Below are 27,179 nucleotides of genomic sequence, written 5' to 3'. Positions count from 1 at the left end.
CATGCACAGGGTTGCCAGACGAAGGGAACAGCAAAAGAACAAGGGTCAACTTGGGAGTAAGGCCACAGGTGGACAATGAATGGCTCCTCCCAGAGGGAATAAAAGAGGAACGAAAGGGGAGTGGAGTTTACAGGAGACAATTAGTTCACTTAATTGGTTTGTGACTCTCTGAGACTCCTGGCCAAGTTTTGAAGATATCGGCCTGGCAGCTCTCCAAGCTAGATAAGGTCTGTGACTGTAAATTCTCCCTTTGCTGAAGGCGAATGAGAGGAATTCACTGTTTACTTAATAAAAGGGGTTTTGTCGGGACCAGGATTCTGCTTCGTGCTTTTTGGGGAAGCCTGGGTCAGAAAAGGTACTAGCCTGGCCACTATTGAAATGAATTGCAGGAGTAATCGGGTCCTCAGATTAACTCTGCAAGGCCTGCATGATGTCCCAAAGGTGCTTTTTCCAAAAAGTTTCCCAACTGGACTTCCTTGATTTTTCCCTTGAAAAGAACTGAAGAAGCTCTTTGGATGAGAAGCAAAACTTATCCCTTGCCACAAATTTCCCCATCCTGCCCTGCTTCAGGGAAAAACAAAGACGGTCCAGTTGCCTTCTGAAAAAAAGCTTCTTTGGGACAACCGTGACCTGAATGACTGAAAATCTCCATAGATAAGATGTTTCCACCTCTTTTCTTTCTGTGAATAATCCATCCATTAGCATTTGCACAAACAAAGGAAGTGGACGGACAGGATGAGTAAAATCTCACAGGAGTGAACCGGAGAAGTCAACGGAAGGCTCGCTTTTCAAACTCACCTTCACAAAGCGCGATGCAGTTCAGATTGCGACTCTGCAGGAATCTGGACTGGATGGATCGCGTCTGGGGACGAAAGCAGAGATCCAGAATCAGCCTCATCGCCCCTCTCGTTTGGCCCTTGCCACAGATTTCCCCATCCTGCCCTCCTTGGCTTCTGTTCCTGAGCCCCCATAGGTGCTCCCCCTAAAAAAAATGGGCGTTCCCCCCCGCCTGCATCACAACAAAAGTGCAACGAAGAGAGAGCGTGGGAAATCAGGAAATCCAGGCAGCTCAAACGAATACAAGGGTTGATTGCAAGCTTAAAGTTCTCTACAAGAATCTGAACTACTAACGGTCAAAGCAAATTGGCGGTAGATAGAGTCGACGGAATTCAAGGTGGGCTGGACTTAGATCTTTTGTGGGCCTGAAGGGACTGACGACGCGGCTGACCCCTCCTTCAGGCTCAGCTGGGTCTCCTCCTACATCTGCTTATGACACCCAATGTGGCAGGTCCACAGCAGATCCAAAGATCTGCATAACCACTGTGCATGCAATCCGTTACCTGGGGAATCGTGTTCATTCGGTTGTACCTCTGCACCAGCTCATCCTTAGAGGGCATCCGGTGCTGCCCTTTCCCCATCCCTGCGTGGACAATAAAGAAGGTAAGAAGAAGCCGCCATGGGGGACACCGGGACTGGGTTGATTTCCTAGCCTGCATGCGAGCGGTGCTCTTAGTCACTGATGCAAAGCTTTGTGGCGAGTGGAGAAATGCGAACAGCGAACATGATCAAAAGAGATCCAGTGAGTCAAGCACCTTGACCTAACACGTGGCTTCACAACAGATTCCTTGCTGCCTGCCAAGCTTTCCCCCCCCTTCTTTTAATCCTTCAATTAAAATAAAACGAGCACAAAGCTAACACGCCGCAAAGCTAAACCCCAGCCTCAGTGATATAATTCTGTACCCCACAAAGACTTCAAAGGCATTTTCAGAAAACGAAGACTTTGTAAGTGGTCATCAAGAAGAAACAGGGTTCATCTCACATTCTCAACTAATTTGTAAGGCAAGGTCTAAACATTCATTTGGTGTGTGGTTGGTATCCAACTGCTTTCTTTATTCCTACACAGGAATAGACCTTAAAGTCTGCGTTCATAAAGTATATGTAACCTGGTTACCGAATTAACCCATGTTCAGGCTTTGCACAATACACTGAACCTTAAACTAATCAACAAGCGGAGCTCACAATAACATATTCGGCTACAAAAAAAAAAAAAAAAGAAGGATTAAAACTAATTTAACACGTTGCCACCTGCAACCCCTTGATCGGGGATGGCTGCCCCTCACCTTCTCACTCCAGAACCACATGGTATCGTGTCTGTGAAACAAAAAAATGGGAGGTATCTATCTGCAGATCTTTATTCTTTGGAGGAGGATGGGCATCTTTTTAAAAAAATAAAATAAAATAAAAAATAAAAAAAGGACTCTGTGACACTGTCACATTCAGTGTTTTTCCATTTTGATCCATCTGCTTAAAGAGCCAGCCAACTGATTTGGATGAAGGAGGAGGTTATAGTATCTATTCTTAATAGTACAAAATAAAATAAAATCAGAGGATAAAACGAAGAAGCATGAAGTCAACCCCAGCTTTCCCACTCCTGTTTTGTTTGCTTAGCTGCATTCCAAATGTGTTCCTCTCAGTTGGAGACGGAAGAGACGGAAGAGTTGGGGCCCAACCTATCTGTAGGACATCAACCTCAGGAAGCTGGAGAGAACCTCCTGGCAGGCAGCAGAATAGAAACCGTAAAAAGCAGGACGTCTGGGAGGGCTAAAGGCCAACCGTGCCTCACTTAATAAAAATAAAGCCTCTGTGGTGACTTGGAGGCAAATGTGCAAGTAAGGCGGGCCCCAGGTGCATCATGCAGTGGTGACGGGGATCGCATCTGTCCCAATTGTGCACCTGGTGTACTTGGGATATTCCCTGACAGTCTTAAAACAAGCTTTCCGCCAAGGCACACCGTATCCAGGGGTGGGCTCCTGGGGGTTCGGCAGGGTTCGGGCGATCCTCTAGCCAAGGATTGCTGGAGTTCGATGAACCCCCAAATGCCACCCCCGGCTGGCCCCTCTCACCCCGCCCCCTCCCCTCCCAGGAGTCTCCACATGGCCCGTTCATCATTCCAGGTAAGTGCAGGGGCCGCGTGGAAGGCCTGCGAGGGCAAAAAACGGGCATACCGGAGGTTCTGGAAGTCCAGAAACGGGCATGTTTCCAGCCTCCGGACCACGGGGGAAGCAGTTTTCGCCCTCCCAGAGGCTCCAGGAAAGCCTCCGGAGCCTGGGGAGGGCGAAAAATGCCCCCCTCCCCACCGTGGTGCAGGCAGCCGACTAGGCCACACCCACCATGGCCACGCCCACCCAGCAACGGGGCAGCGAACCCGTTGCTAAAGGATCTGAAGCCCACCCCTGACCGTATCCCAAACTTCATGACAGCCCACTGCGACGGGACGGCAGAATCCACCCATTCCGATGGCCTCAAGCGAGCAACCTGCTCCGCGCGTACGCAACCTTCTCAGGACACAACGGAGGGAAATCATCCTTAAGGGCAGGAGAACCTTCTGAGGAGGAGGAGGAGGAGGAGGAGAAGGGGCCCTAGGTCAGGCTCCCCACCCCAAAAGGGGAAGAAAAAGAAAAAAAAGAAGAAGACAGGGCCAAGGTTAGTGCCGGCTGCCGACCCCGGTTTGAGATGCTCGAGATGTCCACCAAAGGAATCAACCCAGATGCGTGGAGTGAATGGTCCCTTCCCCACCCTCGGAGCATGTGGATGAAGAACAGAGGGGGGGAGGGGAGGGGAGGGGAGGGTGAGAGCGGCTCTTGGATGCAAGGCAAGCGCATGTGCAGGACATGAGGTGCACTGACAGATGGAGGGACGACGGGAAGAGCCGCTTACCTGAGTATCCAAAGGAAATACTGGAGATGGGGCTCAGATAGATGCCTTTGCCATAGGCTGCTCCATGCAGCTTGCAGAAAAACACCAATGTGAGCCAGAAAAAACAAAAAAACAAAAACAAAAAACAAAACAAAAACAAAAACAAAACCAGGCTAGGGCAGGAGTGTCAAACTCAATTTCATTGAGGGCCGCATCAAGTTCGAATCTCACCAGGCTCAAGATTGACTCAGCCTTCCAATCCTTCCGAGGTAGGTAAATTGAGGACCCGGATTGTGCGGGCAATAAACTGACTTTGTAGAAACACCGCTTATGAAAGCCCTACTAAGCAGGTATATACAAAAGTATGAAGGCTATTGCTATAAGTGCATTGTAAGCCACCCTGAGTCTTTGGAGGAGGGCAGCATATAAATTGAACAAATAAATAAATAAATAAATCAGGGTGGGGGGGGGCGGGGGCGGGACAGGGTGGGCATGGCTGACTGGGTGGGTGTGGCCAGCTGGGTGGGCGTGGCCATCTTGACGCCACTCCCCAAACTGCTGACATGTTACCTCTTCGCACTGGGTAAACCAAGACAGCCCCGCGGACCGGATCCGACCACATCGCAGGCTGGATCTGGCCCGCGGGCCTTGAGTTTGACACCCCTGGGCTAGGGGATAGGACACGGGACAGTCTGGGTCCTGGGAAGCTGCGGTGTTGTCTCTCTCGGGAATTATCTAGAAACATATTGGCCTTTCTCCAGCCCGGCTGCGGAGTCTCCTGCTATGGCTAGTAAGTTCCATTCTGCACAGTAGCCAATCACTGATCAGTTGGGGGGGGGGGTTTCTTCCCCCAGGCTACCTCATTCTAGAGAAGCTGGCTGCCACTGAGCCAGCCTTCCATGCGGGGCCATGGGATGGTGCATCCCAGCCCACCCCTCCTGGAGACAGCACGGGGAAATGCGGGGAGGGGCTCTCCTGCAAGGCTCTCTCTGCTAACTTCTCAGCGTATAACCACGTTAAGGTTGTTGCTTCGATCTGCTTGATGATAAGAGCATTCAGCTCTTCAAACGAAGACAGGGGTTTTCTGCAGGGGGAAGTAGGCGTGGGAAAGAAAGAGTTAAAAAGCTGTAGGGGAGGGTGGCTGAAAAAGCCTCCTTTCCCTTCCCCCCCCCCCCTCGTATTTCCTTCTTCGCTCTGTCCCCTTTTTAAAATAGCCAAGTCAAGAATCGGTTCTTGGATTCCCCAGAATTACTTGGTCTTTTCAGGTCACCTTTTAGGGACACAGTATCATCTGCTCCCACCCCCCACCTCCCCCCTAAATGCCACAGCTGCAGCTATTCAGAAGAAATTCCCCCTCAACCACAGAGCTGACTCCTTGGTTTAAAGAGGAGGGCTAGTTGCTGCAAGGAACTATTTAAAGTTTTTATTATTATTATTATTTATTATTATTTACTTTATTCATTAAACATGAAACGCGGTCAACTGAACCTTCAAAAATGCATCACAAATTATTATTATTATTATTATTATTATTATTATTATTATTATTATTATTATTATTATTATTACAATTATTATTATAATTATTATTATAATTATTATTATAACACCACTCCACAGTGGCGCAGTGGTTAGAGTGCTACTTCTTCTGATCACCGGCTGCCAGCCGTTTGGCAGATGGAATCTCATCAGGCTCAAGGTTGACTCAGCCTTCCATCCTTCCAAGGTGGGTAAAATGAGGACCTGGATTGTTGGGGACCAGAAGCTGATTCTGTAAACCGCTTAGAGAGGGCTGTAAAAACACTGTGAAGTGGTATATAAGTCTAAGTGCTATGGCTATGGCTTATTATTAGTAGTAGTAGTAGTAGAAGTAGAAGTAGTAGTTGTTAAGGACAGGAGGACGACGTGTCCTCTTGAATCCCTCAGAAGAAAGGGTAAGCAGAAATAAAATCAGATTTTTAAGGCCATAACACACTTGTATGGAAGAATAATGTTTGGCGTGTCTGTAGGTGTCCAGGTGTGTGAGTGTATTTATTTCAATGAACATAACTGAAAGGTGCGAAGTGCAAAGCGTTTCCTCCAAGAAACACCATTAGGGATGCGATGCAGTTCATCCACGCTGAGTTGCTAAGTCATGCCAGCCTCGAGGGCTGGCACAAGGCCCTGTTGCATCGAGTCACACGATGCTATTTTACAAGGGCACCGAGGGGATTGAAGCTGGCTGCAGCCCAGCACACCGAGCCCTTATGCTTTACCAGGGGACTTGGACTGCTGAAGGGCTGGCTGAAGAGCGGCTGGGAAGGAGAGGTCAGTGTCCAAAAGGTCGCTCCGAGAGAATCTTGGGAGTGGGGAGGGGCAGGAGTATCACGGGGGCGGGACTGGGGGAGGACATCCAGAGCTGCCTGTAGCCAATTGGACAGGAAGGGATCCCAGATGAAGCAGGACCAGTCAGCTGGCTGGCCATGATTATCAACTGAAGAATGGGGGGAGGGGGGTTAGACCAGGAAGCCCACAGCCTCCTGTGATTCGAGCTGTCCTGTTGAGAATGTCAGGAGCCCACCACAGTCCCTTACCTGCAATTTGGTGTAGGATGCGTTGACCAGCCCATTGCGCAGAATGGAATGCCAATTCTCAATGTGAGAGCCACTGGGGGGAGCGGGGGAGAAGTGGGGGGAGAGAGAAAGAAATTTGTCACTCGCCAGCACTGTCTGCCACCATAGATAATCACACGAGCATCAATTTAAGATCTTGTGGCAGAGAACAGACCACCAACCCTCCCAGGCTAAGTGGTATCTGCAGAAATTGCTTGCAAAACCACTGCTTCCTGAAGGAAAGGAAAAAAAACGAGAAGAGAATGCGGGGGGGGGGGGCGGGGGGAGAGAGAAGAGAAAAAAACAGAAAAGAGAAAAGGAAAGAGAAAAAGAAAAAAGCCAAGAAAAGAGAAATGAGATGGGGAGGGGAGGGGTGGGGAGAGAGAGAGAAGAGAAAAAGGAAGAAAAGAAGCAAGAGAAAAGGAAAGGAAAGAGAAAAAGAAAAAAGGCAAGAAAAAAGACAAGAAAAGAGAAATGAGGAGGGGAAGGGAAGATGAAAGGAAAGGAAAGGAAAGGAAAGGAAAGGAAAGGAAAGGAAAGGAAAGGAAAGGAAAGGAAAGGAAAAAGAGAAAAGGAAAAAGAGGAAAGGAAAGGAAAGGAAAGGAAAAGAAAGGAAAAAGAGGAAAGGAAAGGAAAGGAAAAAGAGGAGAGGAAAGGAAAGGAAAGGAAAGGAAAGGAAAGGAAAGGAAAGGAAAGGAAAGGAAAGGAAAGGAAAGGAAAGGAAAGGAAAGGAAAGGAAAGGAAAAAGAGAAAAGGGAAGGGAAGGGAAGGGAAGGGAAGGGAAGGGAAAGGAAAGGAAAGGAAAGGAAAGGAAAGGAAAGGAAAGGAAAGGAAAGGAAAGGAAAAAGAGAAAAGGGAAGGGAAGGGAAGGGAAGGGAAGGGAAGGGAAGGGAAGGGAAGGGAAGGGAAAGGAAAGGAAAGGAAAGGAAAGGAAAGGAAAGGAAAGGAAAGGAAAGGAAAGGAAAAAGAGGAGAGGAGAGGAGAGGAGAGGAGAGGAGAGGAGAGGAGAGGAAAGGAAAGGAAAGGAAAGGAAAGGAAAGGAAAGGAAAGGAAAGGACAAAGAGAAAAGGAAAGGAAAGGAAAGGAAAGGAAAGGAAAGGAAAAAGAGAAAAGGAAAGGGAAGGGAAGGGAAAGGAAAGGAAAGGAAAGGAAAGGAAAGGAAAGGAAAGGAAAGGAAAGGGAAAGGAAAGGGAAAGGAAAGGAAAGGAAAGGAAAGGAAAAAGAGAAAAGGAAAGCCTGAACATTCTCTTGATAAAGCACCATGAATCACCCCTTCTCATCCTGATCAGACTGGGAGAGGGACTGGGAGAGACTGGGAAACGGAGCCTGGAGACTTACTGAAAGGCGAAGGTGCTGCCGTACAATTTCTTGGCTGTCCGGAAGCGAGCCTCCTTCGCAGGAGGACTGCTCAGCAGGAGAAATTGGTGTGAGGTGTGCATAAATTTCAGCTGCTACCAAGGGAAAGGGACCCACGTGAAAAGGAGAAGGGGGGGGGGGAAGAGGGGCACAACAGCAAAGAGAGAGAGAGAGAAAGAGAAAGAGAAAGAGAAAAAGAAGGACCATCATGCAAGGTAGTTTCTGCCGACAACCTCCAATTCTGATTTAACAGCCTCCTTTTTCCTAATCCTGTTTTTTTTTTAAAAAAAAGGTTTTAATGAGCATTTTAGAAGTCTTTTTACAAATGGTAAAATATTCTGGCTCATAACACAGGGCTTCAAGGGGGTATCCAATACGTTCGTTGACTCTTACTTAGAAACGGTAGTGCAACTGTGCTGTTCTTTCTACCGAGTAGCTCTGGGAGAAAAGTATAAGTATCGCGAAGTGCTAGTGCTAGTCGTTCCTGACTCTAGGGGGTGGTGCTCATCTCCGTTTCAAAGCCGAAGAGCCAGCGCTGTCCGAAGACGTCTCCGTGGTCATGTGGCCGGCATGACTCAACACCAAAGGCGCACGGAACGCTGTTCCCTTCCCACCAAAGGTGGTCCCTATTTTTCTACTTGCATTTTTTACCTGCTTTCAAACTGCTAGATTGGCAGAAGCTGGGACAAGGAACGGGAGCTCACCCCGTTACACCGAGCTAGGGATTCGAACCACTGAACTGCCGACTTTTCGATCGACAAGCTCAGCGTCTTAGCCACTGAGCCACCGCATCCCTTAACTTAGCGATAATTAGTAATAAAATAACAAATCATTTGGAAGGATCCCACACACTTCCCAACGAAACCCAATTAACAAAGGCCATCGATAAGAGCACACTTACAGCACGTTGTAAAGAATGCGAACTCCAAAGGGGTGGGGGGGAATGGGGGTTACTCCCAGGGAAGTGGTTACAGGATGACAGCTTAAGGGGGCCTAACTTCCCAGCATTTAAAAGGTGTGGATGTTTAGGGAACCAGGTGAGATGGTTACCAGGTGAGTGGTTTGCCGCATCCTTTTAACTGGAAGAGATAGGAAAGGAACGCGGGACTGGCTGCGTGCAAAATCTACCATTTACTACTGAGTTACGGGCAGGGGTGGGCTGCTGGGGGTTCTCAGGAGTTCAGGAGAACCTCTAGCTAAGATTCTGTGCAGTTCGGAGAACACCCAAATCCCACTCCTGGCTGGCCCCCCCACCCTCCCGTCCCCCGCCTCCCAGGAGTCCTCACGCGGCCTGTTTTGGATGCAGGTAAGTGCAGGGCGTGCACGGAGGCTCAGGGAGGGTGAAAAACGGGCCTACCAGAAATTTGAGAAGGGCAGAAACGGGCCCATTTCCGGCCTCCAGAGAGCCTCTGGAGCCTGGGGAGGCTGTTTTCACCCTCCCGGAGGCTCAAGAAAAGCCTCCGGAACCCGGGGAGGGCAAAAACACCTTCCCCCCACCTCACCATGGTGCAGGAGGCCAACTAGGCCACGCCCACCCAGCAACTGGGCAGAGAACCCCTTGCTAAAATCTCTGAAGCCCACCCCTGGTTACAGGATGCTTCGCTGCTCTCGTGCTCGGCCTTGAGCGGCTGGACTGACTACAAGCGAAAGAATGGAGGCTGGTGACATACCCTGCTGAGAGGTAGCTTGACAATGTGAGATCTGTTGCTGGAAATGATCCTAGGAAGGGCAGAGAGAAAAGTCAGGATAGGGGGGGAAAAAAGGCTAAAGATCATTTAATCAAACACAATCCAGAGAACGGCAATCTAGGCTACTGGAAAAGCATTCGTCCACCGAGGCCAATTTAGGAGAAGATACCTGACCAGAGTGTGGAAAATTTATCTCCCTGCGAGCAGCTCGTTTATTTGGCCAACCAGCCCCAACCAGATAAATCTATCGCACCCATTCGAACCTCAAATGTCCTGAAATCAAACCAAGATCTAACGCAGAAGTGGGCAACTAAGCCCCACTTTTAGGACCTGTGGACTTCAACTCCCAGGATTCCTGAGCCAGCGTGGGTCTTAAAGGGGCCGTAGCTGCCCAGCCTTGGTCTAGTGGGAGAAGTTTCAATATGGAAGTGCTTAAGGACTGCACCCACCGAGTCAACCCCTGAAGTGAACCTGTCTGAGGCCATCTTGAAGGCTTCAGGGTTGCCACACAACAGGGGGGGGGGGGGGAGGGTTAATGGTTAGACGGGCCCAAAACCAGGGGTCCTCAAACTTGGCAGCTTTCAAGACTTGTGGACTTCAACTCCCAGAATTCTCCAGCCAGCATTGCCAGCATAGCTTCCATTCTGGGAGTTGAAGTCCACAAGTCTTAAAGCTGCCAAGTTTGAAGACCTACGGCCTAAACAATAAAAGTTTTCCTGTGGGACCCAAGGACATTCTCACGGGTGGCTGGCCAGAGGAGGAGCGAAGTAACCAAGCAACCGGATTGGACAGCATGACCAGTGACTTGAAGGGGAAAGGGGGAAACTTTTAATTAGGTGAAAGCCGCGGGAACTTTCAGAGTCGGCTTTCACCAGTTGTGCCAATAGGATGTATCCAATAAAACTGTTCTTTGGGGAAAGATTGCCTGCCTCGGAGTTCTACACTCTATGGGTGCGTTACTTGGAACGCTGACACACCGCAGAGATCATCCCGCTTACTATCCCAAGCCCATTCTCATGCCTTACTCTTATTTGACTTCCCAGCAGCCTCTGCACCATAGTTACGATCTGGTTGCTTACCACCAGGGGTGAAATGCTCCCGATTCGGATCAGATTGCTTGATCCGGTAGCGATGGTGGCTGGTGGTTCGGAGAACCAGTAGCAAAAATCCCTACCCATCCACCCACCCAAGCCGCGCGATCATCAGAGGCTTTTTTTTTTACTTTTAAAAGCATTTTTTCTACAACTTCTTCGGCTGAAAAAATGCTTTTAAAAGTAAAAAAAAAAAAAAAAAAACCTCTGATGATCGCGCGGCTCAGCTGGGATCGTCAGAGGCTTTTAAAAGCTTTTTTTTCTTTTTTGGGCCGAAGAGGTTGTAGAAAAAAAAATGCCTTTAAAAACCTCTGACGATACCAGCTGAGTTACCTGATTGTCAGAGGCTTTTAAAAGCATTTTTTTCTGCAACCTCTTAAGGTTGTAGAAAAAATGCTTTTAAAAGGAAAAGGAAAAAAAAGTTGGCCACGCCCACCCAGTCACATTACCCCCACCACCACCACCAAGCCACGCCCACAGAACCGGTAGTAACAAATTTTACATTTCACCACTGCTTACCACTGTAGGAGGGGATGGGCCAAAGGATCTAACTTGTCCATTTGCTTTTTGATCTCCAGGTAAGAACCCTGGGGAAAAAATAAAAAAATAAAGGGAGGCAGCCAATTCAGAGGGATGGCATGGTTCCCTGCCATCCCTCTGAATGAGCCAATGTACTGATTTCACAACTCTACACAGGAACGCGCTATGTACAAACCTACATCGACACATACAGGGGGTTCGTGCACTCTAGTTCGCACAACTTCTACGCAATCCCATCCACATCGGAGCTCCATCCTGACCAGAGATGGGCTTAATCTAACCCAGACATAAAAGTGCAAATGCCTACTTGAGTCATTTCACGGATTGACATGACGCTGTCCAGGGCCTTCTGCAGCCTCTCGTAATTCTTTTTCTATATGTCAATGAAAAGAGTTACGGATCAAAAAATGCAAATAAAACACGTCATTTGCCCATAGCAAGAAAGCTCCGAGAACCAAAGGCTACCCTGATTCAACCAGTTAAACCAGAATTGCTGATAGGCTACAATGTTCCTGTTGCTGACCATGGCCTCTCGGCAAGGATCTGAGCCCCCCTAGCTCAATGCTTCTCATCCGTGACAGCTTTAAGACAGCAATAGCACAAATTTAATTGAGATTACTAAAAACTGCTTAAATTTGTAAACAGGCCAATACTCTGTTCAGAAAAAATACATTGTATGTTTGTTTGTGTGTTTGTGTAAAAAATAAAAAAAAAACTTTCTTAAAAAAAGATAGCAATAGCACTTAAGACTTATATACTGCTTTACAGGGCTTCACAGCCCTCTCTAAGCGGTTTACAGAGTCAGCATCTTTGCCTTCCACAATCCGGGTCCTCATTTTACCCACCTCGGAAGGATGGAAGGCCGAGTCAACCTTGAGCCGGTCAGGTCAAACTCCTGACAGTGAGCAATGAGTTAGCCTGCAATATTGCATTCTAACCACTGCATCACCACGGTCCTTCCTGCCTTCCTTCCTTCCTTCCCCTTTAGACTTATATACCGCTTTACAGCCCTCTCTAAGCGGTTTACAGAGTCAGCCTATTGCCCCCAACAATCTGGGTCCTCATTTTACCCACCTCAGAGGGATGGAAGGCTGAGTCAACCTTGAGCCTGGTGAAATTTGAACTGCCAAATTGTAGGCAGCCGGCAGTCAGCAGAAGAAGTAGCCAGCAGTACTGCACTCTAACCACCGCACCAATGTGGCTCATATGTGGACTTCAGCTTCTAGAATTCCCCAGCCAGCATGGGTGGGGAATTCTGGGAGTTGAAATCTAGCCATTTGTGATTTCAATTTTAGGAGTTGGTCCACTGATCTTAAAACTGCCAAAGTTGGGAGACGCTGTTCCGGCTAAACAATAAAGCAACAGGTTAAGTGGCTTCTATAACGGAGACACTGGATTCGTAGTGTGAATGTTATTGGCGATTGTAAATCCCATCGCAGATAAGGCAGCTTCCTCCCGAAGAATCGCACCAACCTTGGGGTTGAAGGCAAGGGTCTTGGGGTCACTGGGATCCACAACAGATGGGTAAGGCTCAAAGATGATGCTCTTGCGTGGGGATTCCAAAGCCGCCCGGCACATGGCCACCAGCAGATCGACTACCTGAAGGAAAGCAGACACGGAGGAAAGACTGGGATGGGCTCGTCTCCATTATAGCATCTCTCCTACTCTGACATTGTCAATTGATAGCCCAAATTGTGAGCCGCCCAGTGTCATTTGTTGAGATGGGGAAAGAAAGAAAGAAAGAAAGAAAGAAAGAAAGAAAGAAAGAAAGAAAGAAAGAAAGAAAGAAAGAGGGAGGGAAAGAAAGAAAGAAAGAAAGAAAGAAAGAAAGAAAGAAAGAGAGAGAGAGAGAGAGAGAGAAAGAAAGAGAGGGGAGAGGAAAGAAGGGAAGAAATCTCATATTTCATTTCCATCATGATAGATAGATGATAGGAATAGATAGATAGATGGATGGATGGATGATAGATAGATAGATAGATAGATAGATAGATAGATAGATAGATAGATAGATAGATATGATATGATATGATATGATGGATGGATGAATGGATGAATGATAGATAGATATAGATGGATAGAGAGATAGAGATAAATAGATAAGACAGATGATAGATGGATGATAGATAGATAGATGATTGAGCGGGGTCAGCCAGTCCTTGGAACAACTGGTTCAGCGAACCAGATTAAAATTAATGTCCGGTTCGCCAGAATCCCACCCCTGTATCCCACCCCTTCCGGTTTGGCATCCCAACTCTTGTACCTCTGCTCCTGTGGCCACCTCTTCCGCAGCACCAGACATCACACCCAAGGTGTAGAAAGAGAAGACACAGAGTTCTCGTGTGCACACGGCTGGCTGAAAACAAAAGACCCACCACTAGTGAGAAAGGACCCCCAAAGCCAAGCCGAAGAAGCTTCTCGGATGAGAAGCGAAACGTCTTCAACGAAAAACCAGAAAGTCCAAAGTTGCCTCTTGAAAAAAGAAAAAAAGAAAGAAAGAAAAGCACCTTTGGGACTGTTGTCTGCTACATACAGGTAGTCCTTGAGTTACGACCGCAACGGAGCCCAATATTTCTGTGGCTAAGTGAGACGTTTGTTAAGTGAGCCTTGCCCCTTTTTACGACTTTTCTTGCCACAGCTGTTTAAGTGAATCACTGCCATGGTTAAGTTAGGAACACGACTCTCAAGTGACTCTGGCTTCTCCATTGACGTTGCTGGTCAGAAGGTCGCCAAAAAAATGGAGACGGTCGTATATATGAACCAATGGCCAAGCATCCGAATTTGACCGTGGGGATGCTTCAAAGGCCGTGTGAAAAAACGGTCGTAAAGTCACTATTTTTCTGTGCCGTTGTAACTCTGAACAGTCACTAAATCAATGGTTGTAAATTGAGGACTAACGTGGTTTTACCATTTCGTGCACCAGTAACATGGGAATATTTCTAGTTCTTCCATTCGCTGTTTAAACAGGGCCATCAAGAGCTCCTGGCCACCAGCAGGCCTTCCCTCAAAGGTCAAGGGAAAGAGCCCTAGTGACTCCTCAACTCGGCTTTTCCGTAAGGGTGCCGGAAATACTCCTGGTGGTCCCTTCTCAGTCGTTTATGCTGACAGAAGGAAGTAAAGTCAATGAAATCAAGAGAAAGCATGGCCCCTGCTAACAACGGCAGAGCGACCTGCTGTGTATAAATAGGGAGCAAATCAGTGGTGAAATCCAATTTTTTTTACTACCGGTTCTCTGGGCGTGGCTTGGTGTGGATTAGTGGGCGTGGCTTAGCGGGCATGGCAGAAGGATACTGTAAAATCTAATCTGCTGCATTAAAGACCACTTCGGGGAGGGGGGGGGGGCAGGAAAAAAATTGGAACAATTCTACATTTTTAGGTTAAAGCAAGCAATGAACTGGCTTTTTATGAGGAAAGCCACCCCACAAGAAGAAAGACATACGATTTCTCTTAAAATAAAATAAAATAAAAATTCTTGCTGGGAAAAACACTTCCATTCCCCCTCCATCCACCCCCCCCCCTTTTTATTAAAAAAAATTATGGCACAGATTGTTCTAAGGAAAGCAAATTACTGGTGGCCAGTGAAGTTTCACAGAGTTAGCACTTGTTTCATTTAATTTATTTATCAAATTTAGAAATCACCCATCCCCGTCAAAGTTCCTCTCTGACGTTCAGTTCACCCCACTCCAGGGGAAGGATACTGCAGAATCTCCATTCCCCTGGAGAAGGATACTACAAAATCCCCATTCTCTCCCCACTCCTGGGGAAAGATACTGCAAAATCCCCATTCCCTCCCCACTCCTGGAGAAGGATACTACAAAATCTCCATTCCCACCCCACTCCAGGGGAAGGATACTGCAGAATCTCCATTCCCCTGGAGAAGGATACTACAAAATCCCCATTCTCTCCCCACTCCTGGGGAAAGATACTGCAAAATCCCCATTCCCTCCCCACTCCTGGAGAAGGATACTACAAAATCTCCATTCCCACCCCACTCCAGGGGAAGGATACTGCAAAATCCCCATTCCCTCCCCACTCCTGGGGAAGGATACTACAAAATCCCCATTCCTGGGGAAGGATACTACAAAATACCCATTCTCTCCCCACTCCTGAGGAAGGATACTGCAAAATCCCCATTCCCTCCCCACTCCTGGGGGAAGGATACTGCAAAATCCCCATTCCCTCCCCCCTCCTGGGAACTATTCAAAATTTCCGCTACTGGTTCTCCAGAACCTGTCAGAACCTGCTGGATTTCACCCCTGGAGCAAACCCGACACACCCACCAGCACTGATGATATAACCTAGTCTGGTAATGAAACGTCGGCAAGCCAACAACCAGAGAAACCAATGCTTATGAACAAGGTGCAGTACCTTCAGCATGGACCCATTCTGGAAGACGTGTTGCTCGTCACATACCACACAGTACTCATTCAAAGTAGGAATCCTCTGCTCTGCATATTTCATAATCTGAGAGAGAGAGAGAGAGAGTGAGAGAGAGAGAGAGAGAGAGAGAGAGAGAGAGACCACAGCTAAGTCAGTATCCCCAAGCCTGGGGAAGAGAGCAGAAGAGTGGAGCCTCAGCACAGAGAAGGTTCAGAGCCGATCCTTTCCCATTAGTGGATCTCAAAGCAGATTTGGGAAAGCACTGCCAGCCCACTCAAATCAACCTCACCTCAGAAGCAAGGGATCAGTTTAAGAGCCACCCTGGCGCAGTGGTAAGAGTGCAGTACTGCAGGCTACTTCTTCTGCTCACTGCCGGCTGCCTGCAACTTGGCACATCGAATCTCAGCAGGCTCAAGGTTGACTCAGCCTTCCATCCTTTCAAGGTGGTCAAATGAGGACCCAGATTGTTGGGGCCAAGATGCTGACTCTGTAAATCGCTTAGAGAGGGCTGGAAAGCACTGTGAAGCGGTATATAAGTCTAAGGGCTATTGCCAGAGCTCTGCTAAGAACAACACAGCTGCAGAGGAAGAGGGGAGTACAGAAGGACCATGTCTAACGCTGCCCCTTTTGGACCCATCAAAACCAGGTGCTTCCAGCCATTCAGCCTATGAGAATGTGGCCCTCAAGGGAAAAGAGAAAGTACAGCCCACCCCCTCCAGTTCAATCCCACCGAACTATATACACCAATCTGTTGACCGGTCATAACTCACCAGAATTCCAGTCTCACTACAGATGCTGGAAAAACAATCCCCAGGATTCTCAGACAAATCAAAATTTTGGTGGACATTATGCAGTTTGTGGACCCAGACACAAGGAAGGCAACTACCGTATTTTTCAGAGCATAAGACGCACCTAAAAGAGGATGAAAATTTGGGTGCGTCTTATACACTGAATGTAGCCCCGCCCACCCACCGGCCCCCACCCTTTGGCCTCTGCCTCCCAGTAATTTACCTCCTTGCAGCAAACAGTCTGTTTCAGCTCCAGCCTGATTAGCACAAGCAGCTGATTGTTGGTTCGATCAGCCTCCCGACCCTCAGCTGTTTCAGGCTACAAGGGATTGCCATAGCCTATTGCCACCTCCGCGGGCCTCCGCTGTTTGCTGCAAGGAGGCAAATTGCTGGGAGGCAGATTTTTTTTTCTTGAGCTAATCAGGCTGTGCTGAAAATGAAAATGAAACTAAAAGAGGCTGTTTGCTGCAAAGAGGCAAATTGCTGGGAGGCAAATCTTTTTTTTCTTGTGCCAATCAGGCTGTGCTGAAAATGAAAATGAAACTAAAAGAGGCTGTTTGCTGCAAGGAGGCAAATTGCTGGGAGGCAGAGGCAGATTTTTTTTTCTTGTTTTCCTCCCAAAAAATGGTAGGTGTGTCTTAATAGTCCGGAGCATCTTATACTCCGAAAAATACGGTAGCTGTCAGCTTTCACACTTGTGCTTGCTGAGACACAGGTTTTTTTTCTTTTACTGGAATTCCTAAATTCTGCCCAGACAAAGAAGGTTGGGTTGGATCAGTTGGGTCTTTGATTTCAATCAAATCAAAACCAAATTGGTCTATTATGGGACAGGGGTAGGATATAACGCTGAGTGTAGTAGAATATGAAAGCGAAGGAAGATGCACAGATATTTACCTGGACGAGAAAGCCATACTCCAAGGTGGGGATGTTTTTGCAGTGGCCACCAACCTGTGGACAAAACACAAGGAAAGAGACCACCGCATGACTTGGCACCTGCCCACTCATCATCTGGAGGACCCCTTCATCCACAGCTCAGACTTGTTGTCATTCCAGGAAATCTCTTCAGGAAGGAACTCTGGGAATCTCAGCTGAGAACTCAGTAGCCTCGGTGGGCTCACTATCTTTCTAGGGAGGGGAACCCGTGGCCCTCTATAAGTGGAGTCTACCATTTCCATAATCTGCAAGCATTAACAGCTCGGGTTGAAACTGTCATATCTGGGAGGGGCAACAGGCTTCCTATCACTACCAATGTGCCAAGGAAAACTGCTTGCTTATCCCCACGGGGTGAAGAAGGAAAATTGTTCCTTCAACTTGTAGGAAGGAGCACTTCAAGAGGATGTATCCAAGATGTGTGGCTGGAGAATTCTGGGAGTTGAAGTCCACACATCGTCCCGCGGCCAAGGTTGAGAAACACTGAATTAGATGGACTAAGTAGATAGATTAACTACGGCATTTGCTTTGCTTTCCTCAGACAGCCAGTCAAATCTGGCTTCCTACATGCGGGGGATATGAACATGCTACTGAATTCACAAGGCAGTAGAACCTCAACATTCTGCTCAAGGTGCTAATTTTGAAATTGCAGGTAACGGTTCCCCTCGCATATAAAGGTATATGCATAAAGGTAAAGGTATATACAAAAGTATGAAGGCTATTGCTTAACGCACTGTAAGCCGCCCTGAGTCTCCGAAGAAGGGCGGCATATAAATCGAACCAATAAATAAATAAATAAAGGTTCCCCTCGCACATATGTGCTAGTCATTCCCGACTCTAGGGGGCGGTGCTCATCTCCGTTTCAAAGCCAAAGAGCCAGCGCTGTCCGAAGACGTCTCCGTGGTCATGTGGCTGGCATGACTCAACGCCAAAGGCACACGGAACGCTGTTCCCTTCCCATCAAAGGTGATCCCTATTTTTTCCACTTGCATTTTTTACGTGCTTTTGAACTGCTAGGTTGGCAGAAGCTGGGACAAGGAATGGGAGTTCACCCCGTTACGTGGCAGTAGGGATTCGAACCACTGAACTACCGACCTTTCGATCGACAAGCTCAGCGTCTTAGCCACTGAGCCACCGCGTCCCTTGAAATTGAAGGATGTTTCCCAATGGGGTAGTTTAGTAGAGAGAAGCCTTCAAATCTGTTCTTTTCCCACCTGCAACCCAAAGCCTTTAACACAGGTCTATGTCCAGGAGTCTGCTGATGATCACCTCTTTCGATTCTAATTTCTCCAAGGAGAGAGGCACAACCCCCAAAAAAGGAACTCTACCCAACCAGCCCGAAGGGACAAGGGCAGAGAGGGAACCCACCAGGATGTTGAATGGGACGACACCTGCCTGGGTGCTGGGAGGGTAGCCAAAAACTTCCACCTTAGAATTCTTCATCGTGCAGGAGATAGAGCGGTTCATCAGGCGGTTGACCCGTAGATCTGGCACGCCAAGTTTGCCCTTGAGCATCGAGTCCTGGATGACGGGGAAACTGGGAGACCTGTATAGCCCAAAGAGATGTGCATCAGTTGAGGGATGGCAATTGGAAAAGGAGAATCGTGAGAACCTTTACTGGGTAGGGCTGGGTTTCAAAGCTAGGGGGTCAACAATTTTGGCTTCCATCCATTTCCACGTCCATGTTCTACTTCCATGTCTCTGTTGTGGCCAGCCAGTGGCCAGCAGATCTGGCAGCAGATTCGGAGAGTGAGGAGGTTGGGGAGGAACATGGGCCAATCCTGGAGTCTGGGGAAGGCTCTGATGAGGGCTCTGCGTCGGAGGCAGAGAGGGGGCCAGGGCCGGATACCAGTTATCAGCTGCCTTCGGAGTCAGACATCAGTGAGGCAGACAAACAGCTGGGGCCTGTTCCCAGTGTGCGCATGCACAGAGTTGCCAGACGAAGGGAACAGCTAAAGAACAAGAGTCGATTTGGGAGTAAGGCCACAGGTGGATGATGAATGGCTCCTCCCAGAGGGAATAAAAGAGGAGCGAAAGGGGAGTGGAGTTTGCAGGAGACAATTAGTTCTCCGAGACTCTTTGCCAAGTTCTGAAGATATCGACCTGGCAGCTGTCCAAGCCAGATAAGGTCTGTGACTGTAAATTCTCCCTTGAAAAGACTTTGCTGGATGTGAATAAGAGGAATTCACTGTTTGTTTAATAAAAGGGGTTTTGTCGGGACCAGGATTCTGCTTCGTGCTTTTTGGGGAAGCCTGGGTCAGAACAGTCTCCCTTAGGAAGGAAGGACAGAAAAGAGCAACCCAACCACCTTCCACATCCAATGGAGGCTTCCAACCACCTCCACAACCCCTCTTAGGAAGAGAGAAGAGAAGAGAAGAGAAGAGAAGAGAAGAGAAGAGAAGAGAAGAGAAGAGAAGAGAAGAGAAGAGAAGAGAGCAGCCCTACTTGGGAATGGGTGAAAAGATGCTGAGACCGGCACGGAATTTTTTGATTGTGCCACTGCCTTTGAACCAGCTGTGCCGCTTTTCTTGCTGGGTCTTGAGGAAGTCGTTGCTGAGGTGTTTCCATTGCTGGGATGTGAACATGCCCAGGATTCTGCGAAGATGATTTGACAAGGATTAGATAGAACAAGATGGTAGAGAACACACCCACAAGGCATACTCTGGGGGTTTCCCTCCCACCCACCCCGATTGGAATGGGCGAATGAGAAGAGGAAGGAAGGGCAGAGAGAAAAGACCTCAGGGCTTTGTCCTCCCCATCACTACTGTCAACTTGCAAAGCTTTCAGGTTGCCATGAGCAGGAGGGAGGGAGAACTGATAGAGCCGATTGATTTCCCTAACTGAAGTGCATTCCATACATTCTTCCTGACCGCAATCAGAAGGAGGGTGTTGGATTTCACAGCCAGCCAAAGTGGTTGATTGGAGAATGTGATTTATGACATGGCCAGAGAGGAGGGGGGAGACAGGATCAAAGGGGAACGTAAATCTACGTGGGATTAGTTCAAACTGCATCCAAATATTGCCGAAATGGTGCTCCTAATAAATGACTGTATTTCTTTTGAAGTTCGGCTCATGGCTCATGAATTAATTACGGCATCTTTTGGAAACTTCACAACTACATCTCCAGGCACATAAAAAGACACAAAACCAAGAACATTCCTATGCCACCTACCTCTGAAGTTTGTCACACCCTGGTCCTCTCTGAATGGGTGTCGTTCCAAAAATAAATCAGTTCCATCACTAGAGAGATAAATTTAAGAGGACTAGCGATGAAAGCGTCTATGGAGATTCTCCGTCATCCAGGTACTGGTTGTCCCAAAGATGCTTTTTTTCAGGAGGCAACTGGACTTTGTTTTTTTTTCTTTGAAGGCGTTTCGCTCCTCATCTAAGAAGCTACTTCAGCTCAGAAGAAGCAGCTTCTTGGAGGAGAAGTGAAATGCCTTCAAAGAAAAACCAGAAAGTCCAGTTGCCTCCTGAAAAAAAGCATCGGATTTATTTGCAGAAAGATGCCCGTTCAGAGAGGACTGAACAGGGTGTGACAAACTACTTCGGGGATAGGTGCAGGGGTGAGCTTCAAAAATTTTGAGCAAGGGGTTCTCTGCCTGGTTGCTGGGTGGGCGTGGTCATGGTGGGCGTGGCCTAGTCCACCTCCTGCACTTGCCCTCCCTGGGCTCTGGAGGCTTTCCTCGAGCCTCCAGGAGGGCGAAAACAGCCTCCCCAGGCTCCAGGGGCCCTCTGGAGGCAGGAAACAGGCCTTCCTGAACTTCTGGTAGGCCTATTTTTCGCCCTCCCCGTGTCTCTGCACGCACCCTGCATTTACCTGCATCCAAAACGGGCCGCGTGGGGACTCCTGGGAGGGACTGGGTGGGCGGGGCAGCCAGGAGTGGGATTTGGGGGTTCTCCGAACTGCACAGAATCTTAGCTAGAGATTCTCCCGAACCCCTGCGAACCCCCAGCATCCCACCCCTGGATAGGTGGCAGCACAGGAATGTTCTTGGCTGTCTGCCTTTTGCATACTTAGGCATTTTGAGGCAGGAGAGGGACTTGATTTTTCCTTGGCAAGAAATCATCCCTCGGTTCCGCACTCAGAGGCCTTAGGAACGGGGTTGCTATATCACAGAGGATTCAAAGGACCAACCCTTGACTCACTTCTTCAACTGCAGGCCCAGTCCAAACCCTTCCTTGTTGGATGGTTGGAAAACCTCGATGGACGGTTCTGGAGAACAAAGCCAGAGTTAATGCTGAGCATTTGAACAAGGATTCTAGGGTGAAACCCTCCGTAACCTTGATGGGAATGTTTTTTCTGCACCAACTCAGGAAGCTCAAGTTCTACAGAGGAATGATTAAATGTGTCATCTGCACCTCCATAACTGTCTGCAGTTATGGAGGTGCAGATGACACATTTAATCATTCTGGTTCTGCATTTTGGTTCTGCAACCCAACAAGACAGACACAGACTTCAGAGGATAATTAGAACTGCAGAAAGAACAATGGCTACCAACTTGCCTTCCATGGAGGACCTGTATACTGCACGAGTCAAAAAGAGGCCTGTGAAAATATCTACAGACCCCTCGCATCCTGGACATAAATTGCTTCAACTCCTACCCTCAAAACGACGCTATAGAGCACTGCACACCAGAACAACTAGACACAAGGACAGTTTGTGAAGTTGAGGGCTCCTTGAAATGGCAACTCAAGGACTGGATATCCGTTCCTCAAATTAAGGACACGTCAGATAATAAACAGCTAAGGTTTGACGGTGCCCCTAATCTTGACCAAAAAGTCAACAAGCAAAAAATGAGACTCTTTAATTCTCCTTCATCAAGAGGCATGTTACTCACCGGGGCCATCCAGATACTGGGAAAGGGAGAACCGCAGTCGGAGAACGATGGGTTCGGTCCGTAGGACCTTCCAGGCGGTGGCAACTTCTTCCTACAATGCGAAACAATAAACTTTTGAGGTGGGAGGGGGATTTTTCTCATTTGCCAGTTTTGATGAGAGACAAAGCAATTCCAGACCAAGCACACTAGGCGCTTTTCTGGGCAAAAAATTGGCAAGTTTCAGCAGTGCTAGCTCTGGGTCTCTGAGGAACCAACAGAAGAGAGTGTTTGCAGCTCAGGGTTGAATGGTGGAGACCTTGGGGGCTCCCTGAGCTTGGCTGTTTTGTTGCAGACATTTCATTACCCAAGTAGGTAACCTCATCAGAGCTAGTAGGGAGTGGGCATCAGAAACGAAGCTTCAGAAAAAAAGCCCCCAAACAGAGCTTCAGAAAAGAAGCCAGTGGCTATTTTTCCTGAAGCTGTTTCGAAGGCTTTCAGAGGCAGGGAAAAAAAGTTTTTTTCTGAAACACAGTTTCAGAAATTTCAGAGGCAGGGGAAAAAAGCAAAAAAAAAGCAGGGCACAGAGCTCACAACCAAGGAACCTGTTGCTAAAATTCACCTCTGGGAACAGCTGATTGGGGGTATTCCGGGAGACCAATCCACCTGCCAATCAGCATTTTTCTTATTCTCCTCCCCAAAAACTAAGGTGCGTCTTATACTCCTGTGTATCTTATACTCCGAAAAATATGGTAGGTAACCTCATTAGGGCTAGAAAGGAGTGGGGTCTGCAAAATTGGGTAATGAAACTTCTGCAAGGGGAAAAAAATGAGCTCAGAGAGCACCAAGGGCTCCACAGACTACTTACTACCTACTGCCCACTTCTGATTTCAGCAACTATTTTAGTCCATCTCAGCTCTGCTTCATGCTTGCATGGGGAACAACAAGAATGTCGTTCTCTGTTCCTGACGAAATAATACCAACCAGGGGAGGAAAGAAATCCACAAAGGGGCAACCAGGCAGCCCTTTGCCATCCTCCCTCCCTTCAGCACAAGAGAGGCACTAGCGTGGCCGGCAACTTACATCTAGGAAGCCGATGTTGATATGTAAGTCAATGTCCACATCATCAATGGTCCCATATTCCCTACAGGGGAAAAGAGGAGCTTAGGAAAAAGCCTGTTGAAACGAGGAAGCCAGGCACACCAAAGCTGTGGGGCAGAGGCAGGAGGAGGAGGAGGAGGAGGAGGAGGAGGAGGAGGAGGAGGAGGAGGAGGAGGAGGAGGAGAAGAAGAAGAAGAAGAAGAAGAAGAAGAAGAAGAAGAAGAAGAAGAAGAAGAAGAAGAAGAAGAAGAAGAAGAAGAAGAAGAAGAAGGCTAACCCACAGAAGTTTCTCCCGTGTTATGATTTATGGCTTAAGATGATTAGACAGGAAAGATTATGGAAAAGAAGAGAATTAAGTTGTAATCACAGAATAAGCAGTAAATTTTCTGCCAATAACTGCTAGGTATCCTAGCCATTCCGACACTACCTATCTTCAGTGGCTGCTTAAGGATGAACAGTCCATAACTACAGCGCAGGTGGCCAGATTCTGCGCAGCAGCACTGGGGATTTGTCGCAAACACGTGTCTTCTCCACCGTAGCGATGTTATATAACAATTGTGGCAGACCCCTTTGCACTGCTTGGTCATTTCCCTTTTAGCTTTGGACCTACAATGGGCCACACAGTTTAGGGATTGCAACTATCGTATAGTCAGACCATGTATAATTGACATTGGATTTTATTATTGATTTTAATTGTTATTTATTATTTTATATTAGAATATATATGTATTAGAATTTTTAAGGGTATATATACTGAGTGCTTTTATTTGTTCTGGTCTAAGACTGTAATAATAAATTATTATAAAGGGAAGGGAAGGGAAGGGAAGAGAAAGGAAGGGAAGGGAAGGGAAGGGAAGGGAAGGGAAGAGAAAGGAAGGGAAGGGAAGGGAAGGGAAGGGAAGGGAATCCAGTCCACTCACCCAAGCCTTCAGCACATAGCTACTCCTTTCAGGACTGTTTCTGCTCTTTCCCAGCTCTGCTGGCCACATCCCACTCCCTTTGATACGCTTCACTAAAAATCCTCCCTGGTTTATTTCTCTGACCTTAACATTTCTGCTGCTGCTATCTAATAATTGCTGCTTCTGCTTCAGAAGGCAACAAAAGAAGCAACTTGTCCTCAGGGCACAAGCAGCTCTCAAATACACACAAACACACACACACACACCAAGACACACACATACAGAGAAAGAGAGAACATTGTCCTGGAAATCACCTGAGAGAGATTTTATTGCTTCTCCAAGGAACTATATTTAGACAGGAAATGATACAGTTCTTCTCCATTGCACGTATTTAAACTTAACTTTGCATTAAACCAGCACATGCATGTTCTTCAACGCTCCAACCTCAAAGCAATTCTTGTTTTGTCTCATCTTGTTTAATAAAAGGCAGTGGCCAGACTGCAAGACAGGACTTACCGGACAGAGACGGAATTCTCGCTGTAGAGTTCCTTTACGGCTTCGATGTCCACATCCAGTTGAGGATGTCGATATAGATCGGCGGCACAGGTTCCCTGCAGAACGACAGAGAAAACCGTCATGGAGTTGTATCCAGAGACATTGATAGGTTCGCACGTTTCGTCAGCCGTAGTTTGGCGAACGAGCCGCGATGCTTGGTTCGCACAGCGGGCTAAGCCAAAATCTCATCTAACCACATCGTGGTTTAGCCTAAACTGTCCAGAGCAAAGACAGTGAGGCGCCAAGTCCTTAGTCATTTAATCAGGATTCGTGATTAGACTTTGGTATGAAACGATAACATTATATCTAAGTTATTCCAAGTCAGAGCATTTGAAAAACAGAGGGCTCTGCATTGGGGATCCAATAATCCAGGTAGGATATACAGAATGATTGTTATTTTATTTGAGTGAGTGCGGTTTTATGCTGTCCCAATGTTTCTAGGAAATCCTACTCACTCCCACCTTAAGTAAGCCACAACTCATCATCTTGACCCTTCAGAGGTCACAGGGGCCTGACCTGTACTCCATATAAAAATTCCTCGGACTCATTTTCTCCATCAGAATCATCATCGGTCCAGTACTGGCCTTTGATGTCCTAAAAAGACAAGAAAGGTATCTGAGATTTAGAGATGGAAAATCAACATGTTCGCCCCCGCTAAAATTGCATATCCTGAATCACAGAAGTGCTTCATCTTTGGGGTTTTTTAAGGTTTTTTAACAACAAAAATATTGTTACTCCTCGGCAATGAAGTTAACACCCATGTTAAATTATTTTAAATCTGCACGCAAAATATAAATTGGCATATTTTCCCCCATTGCTCTTCTACTTTCCTTCCTGTTTGTTCTTCCATCTGTGGAATCAGAAATTACATATTCCTCAACGAGAATCCAACTGCCTTCTTCTGGTTACAAACAGTTAACCAGGAATCACCATCATTAGCTACTATGACTATGCCATGAGCTGACTCACACACACACACACACATATAAAAATATAATTTTATTTGTATATAATTTATAAATAACGTAATTGTTTATAATAAAGTACTAACTGATTTATAAATAGTGTGATTTACACACACACTTAAATAAACAAAAAAGGCTGAAAATAACAACAACAACAAAACAATAATAATAATAATAATATAATGCCATGGGACTTTTAGATTCAAAGAGACAAACATTTGGCCCACAACACACCTGACATCACTATTGTGGAAAAGAAAAAAGTCTGGTTCATTAATATTGCAAAACCAGGTGAAGAGAAACGGCTAGAAAAAATAACAAAAGATCATGATTTGCAAATTGAAGTTGAGCAATTTTGGAGGAAGAAATCAATGGTGGTACCAATAGCCATAGGAACCCTTGCAGCAATACCCAAAGGGCTGCCTAGAAACTGGAAAGTTTGAATTTATGAGACCTGAATATTCTGACTTTGCAAAAGCCACCTTACACAGAACTGCCTACAGCTCTTAGGGCTTTGGTTAGGACTTAAACTGTTAAGTTTTTACCAGCTCCAGACTGTGAATCGAATTGAAGATGAGATCTTATGTAACAATAATAATTACAAATTGAAGTTGAACGACTACCGAATGGAGGAAGAAATCAATGGTTGGACCAATAGTAATAGGAGCCCTTGGAGCAATACCCAAAGGGCTGAAGGACATGGACATTTTGAATTTATCAGACCTGAATATCCTGATTTTGCAAAAAACCACCTTACTCAGAACTGCCTATGTACTTAGATGCTACCTTAACGGCTCTTAGGTCCTAGTTAGGACTTAAACTGTCATGTTTTTACCAGCACCAGACTGTGAATTGAATTGAATATTAAATATTATTATTGTTGCTGCTGTTGTTATTGTTGGTATTATCTCCTTTATTCATTAAACATGCAACTCAGTCAACTGAACATTTGTGATAAAAATGTATCACAAATATCGTTGACTGGCGCTGAGGGTTGACACACGGGTTGAAGCCAGCATCCTAGGTATCGACCAAGTTCTTAAAAAGTTGTTGTTATTAACCTAGATGTATTGTTATTATTTTATTACCCAGATTATTTATCGTTATAATTTGTTATTACTTTATTCATTAAACATGAAACTCAGTCAACTGAACATTCAAAAATGCACCACAAATTATTATGATCTCTTTTATTCATTAAACATGAAATTCAGTCAACTGAACACTTAAAAATGTATCACAAATATCATTGACTGGCGATGAGGGTTGATACAGGTTGAAGCCAGCATCCTAGGTATTTATTTATTTATTTATTTATTTATTTATTAAATTTATATACCGCCCTATTCCTAAGGGACTCAGGGCGGTGAACAACGAACGATAGAAATACATGTAATACAAACGTTAATAAAAACCAATTAAAATATACTAAACACTCTGGTCCTAGATAATATAAGACATCCCAGTTTAAAATAAAATCAAAAAGCAATATAAAGGGAAAAATTAGGCCAGGCCGGCCTGCTGAAACAGGAATGTTTTGAGGGCACGGCGGAAAGTGCGCAGATCCGGAATCTTCTGTATTTTGGGGGGGAGCTCGTTCCAGATGGTGGGTGCCCCCACAGAAAAGGCTCTCCCCCTGGGGGCCGCCAGTCGACATTGTTTGGCTGACGGCACCCTGAGAAGCCCCTCTCTATGGGAGCGTACTGGGCGGTGAGAGGCTATTGACCAAGTATCTTCTTAAAATGATGATGTTGTTGTTGTTGTTAACCTAGATGTATTGTTATT

The 27,179-nt window shown here is 46.8% G+C and overlaps 1 protein-coding gene across 12 annotated transcripts in view; it reads right to left on the bottom strand.

The window, feature by feature from the left end:
• PARP6 (poly(ADP-ribose) polymerase family member 6) overlaps positions 1-27,179 on the bottom strand; it is a 33,240-nt gene that overhangs the window by 1,119 nt on the left and 4,942 nt on the right. Inside the window, exons 3-21 of one of the 12 annotated variants that reach the window (XM_087877786.1) lie at positions 24,946-25,023; positions 24,391-24,485; positions 22,958-23,018; positions 21,899-21,989; positions 21,207-21,273; positions 19,503-19,652; positions 18,453-18,603; positions 17,022-17,075; positions 15,328-15,423; positions 13,223-13,315; positions 12,436-12,561; positions 11,270-11,335; positions 10,942-11,009; positions 9,314-9,362; positions 7,626-7,738; positions 6,270-6,342; positions 3,718-3,787; positions 1,341-1,420; positions 799-862 (exon numbers count right to left, since the gene is read on the bottom strand). In XM_087877786.1, the coding sequence (XP_087733912.1) occupies positions 799-862; positions 1,341-1,420; positions 3,718-3,787; positions 6,270-6,342; positions 7,626-7,738; positions 9,314-9,362; positions 10,942-11,009; positions 11,270-11,335; positions 12,436-12,561; positions 13,223-13,315; positions 15,328-15,423; positions 17,022-17,075; positions 18,453-18,603; positions 19,503-19,652; positions 21,207-21,273; positions 21,899-21,989; positions 22,958-23,018; positions 24,391-24,485; positions 24,946-25,023 (1,645 nt within the window). Of the gene's footprint in view, positions 1-798; positions 863-1,340; positions 1,421-3,717; positions 3,788-6,269; positions 6,343-7,625; positions 7,739-9,313; positions 9,363-10,941; positions 11,010-11,269; positions 11,336-12,435; positions 12,562-13,222; positions 13,316-15,327; positions 15,424-17,021; positions 17,076-18,425; positions 18,604-19,502; positions 19,653-21,206; positions 21,274-21,898; positions 21,990-22,957; positions 23,019-24,390; positions 24,486-24,890; positions 25,024-27,179 lie in introns of all 12 variants that reach the window. The other 11 variants (XM_087877787.1, XM_087877784.1, XM_087877785.1 and 8 more) reach the window with 11 other exon arrangements.

Source organism: Pantherophis guttatus, chromosome 13 (assembly GCF_059756535.1).
Source record: "Pantherophis guttatus breed Tessera chromosome 13, ASM5975653v1, whole genome shotgun sequence".
Taxonomy (NCBI): domain Eukaryota; kingdom Metazoa; phylum Chordata; class Lepidosauria; order Squamata; family Colubridae; genus Pantherophis; species Pantherophis guttatus.
The sequence above is the reverse complement of the archived record's forward strand: the minus strand, read 5'-3'. Positions and strand labels throughout refer to the sequence as shown.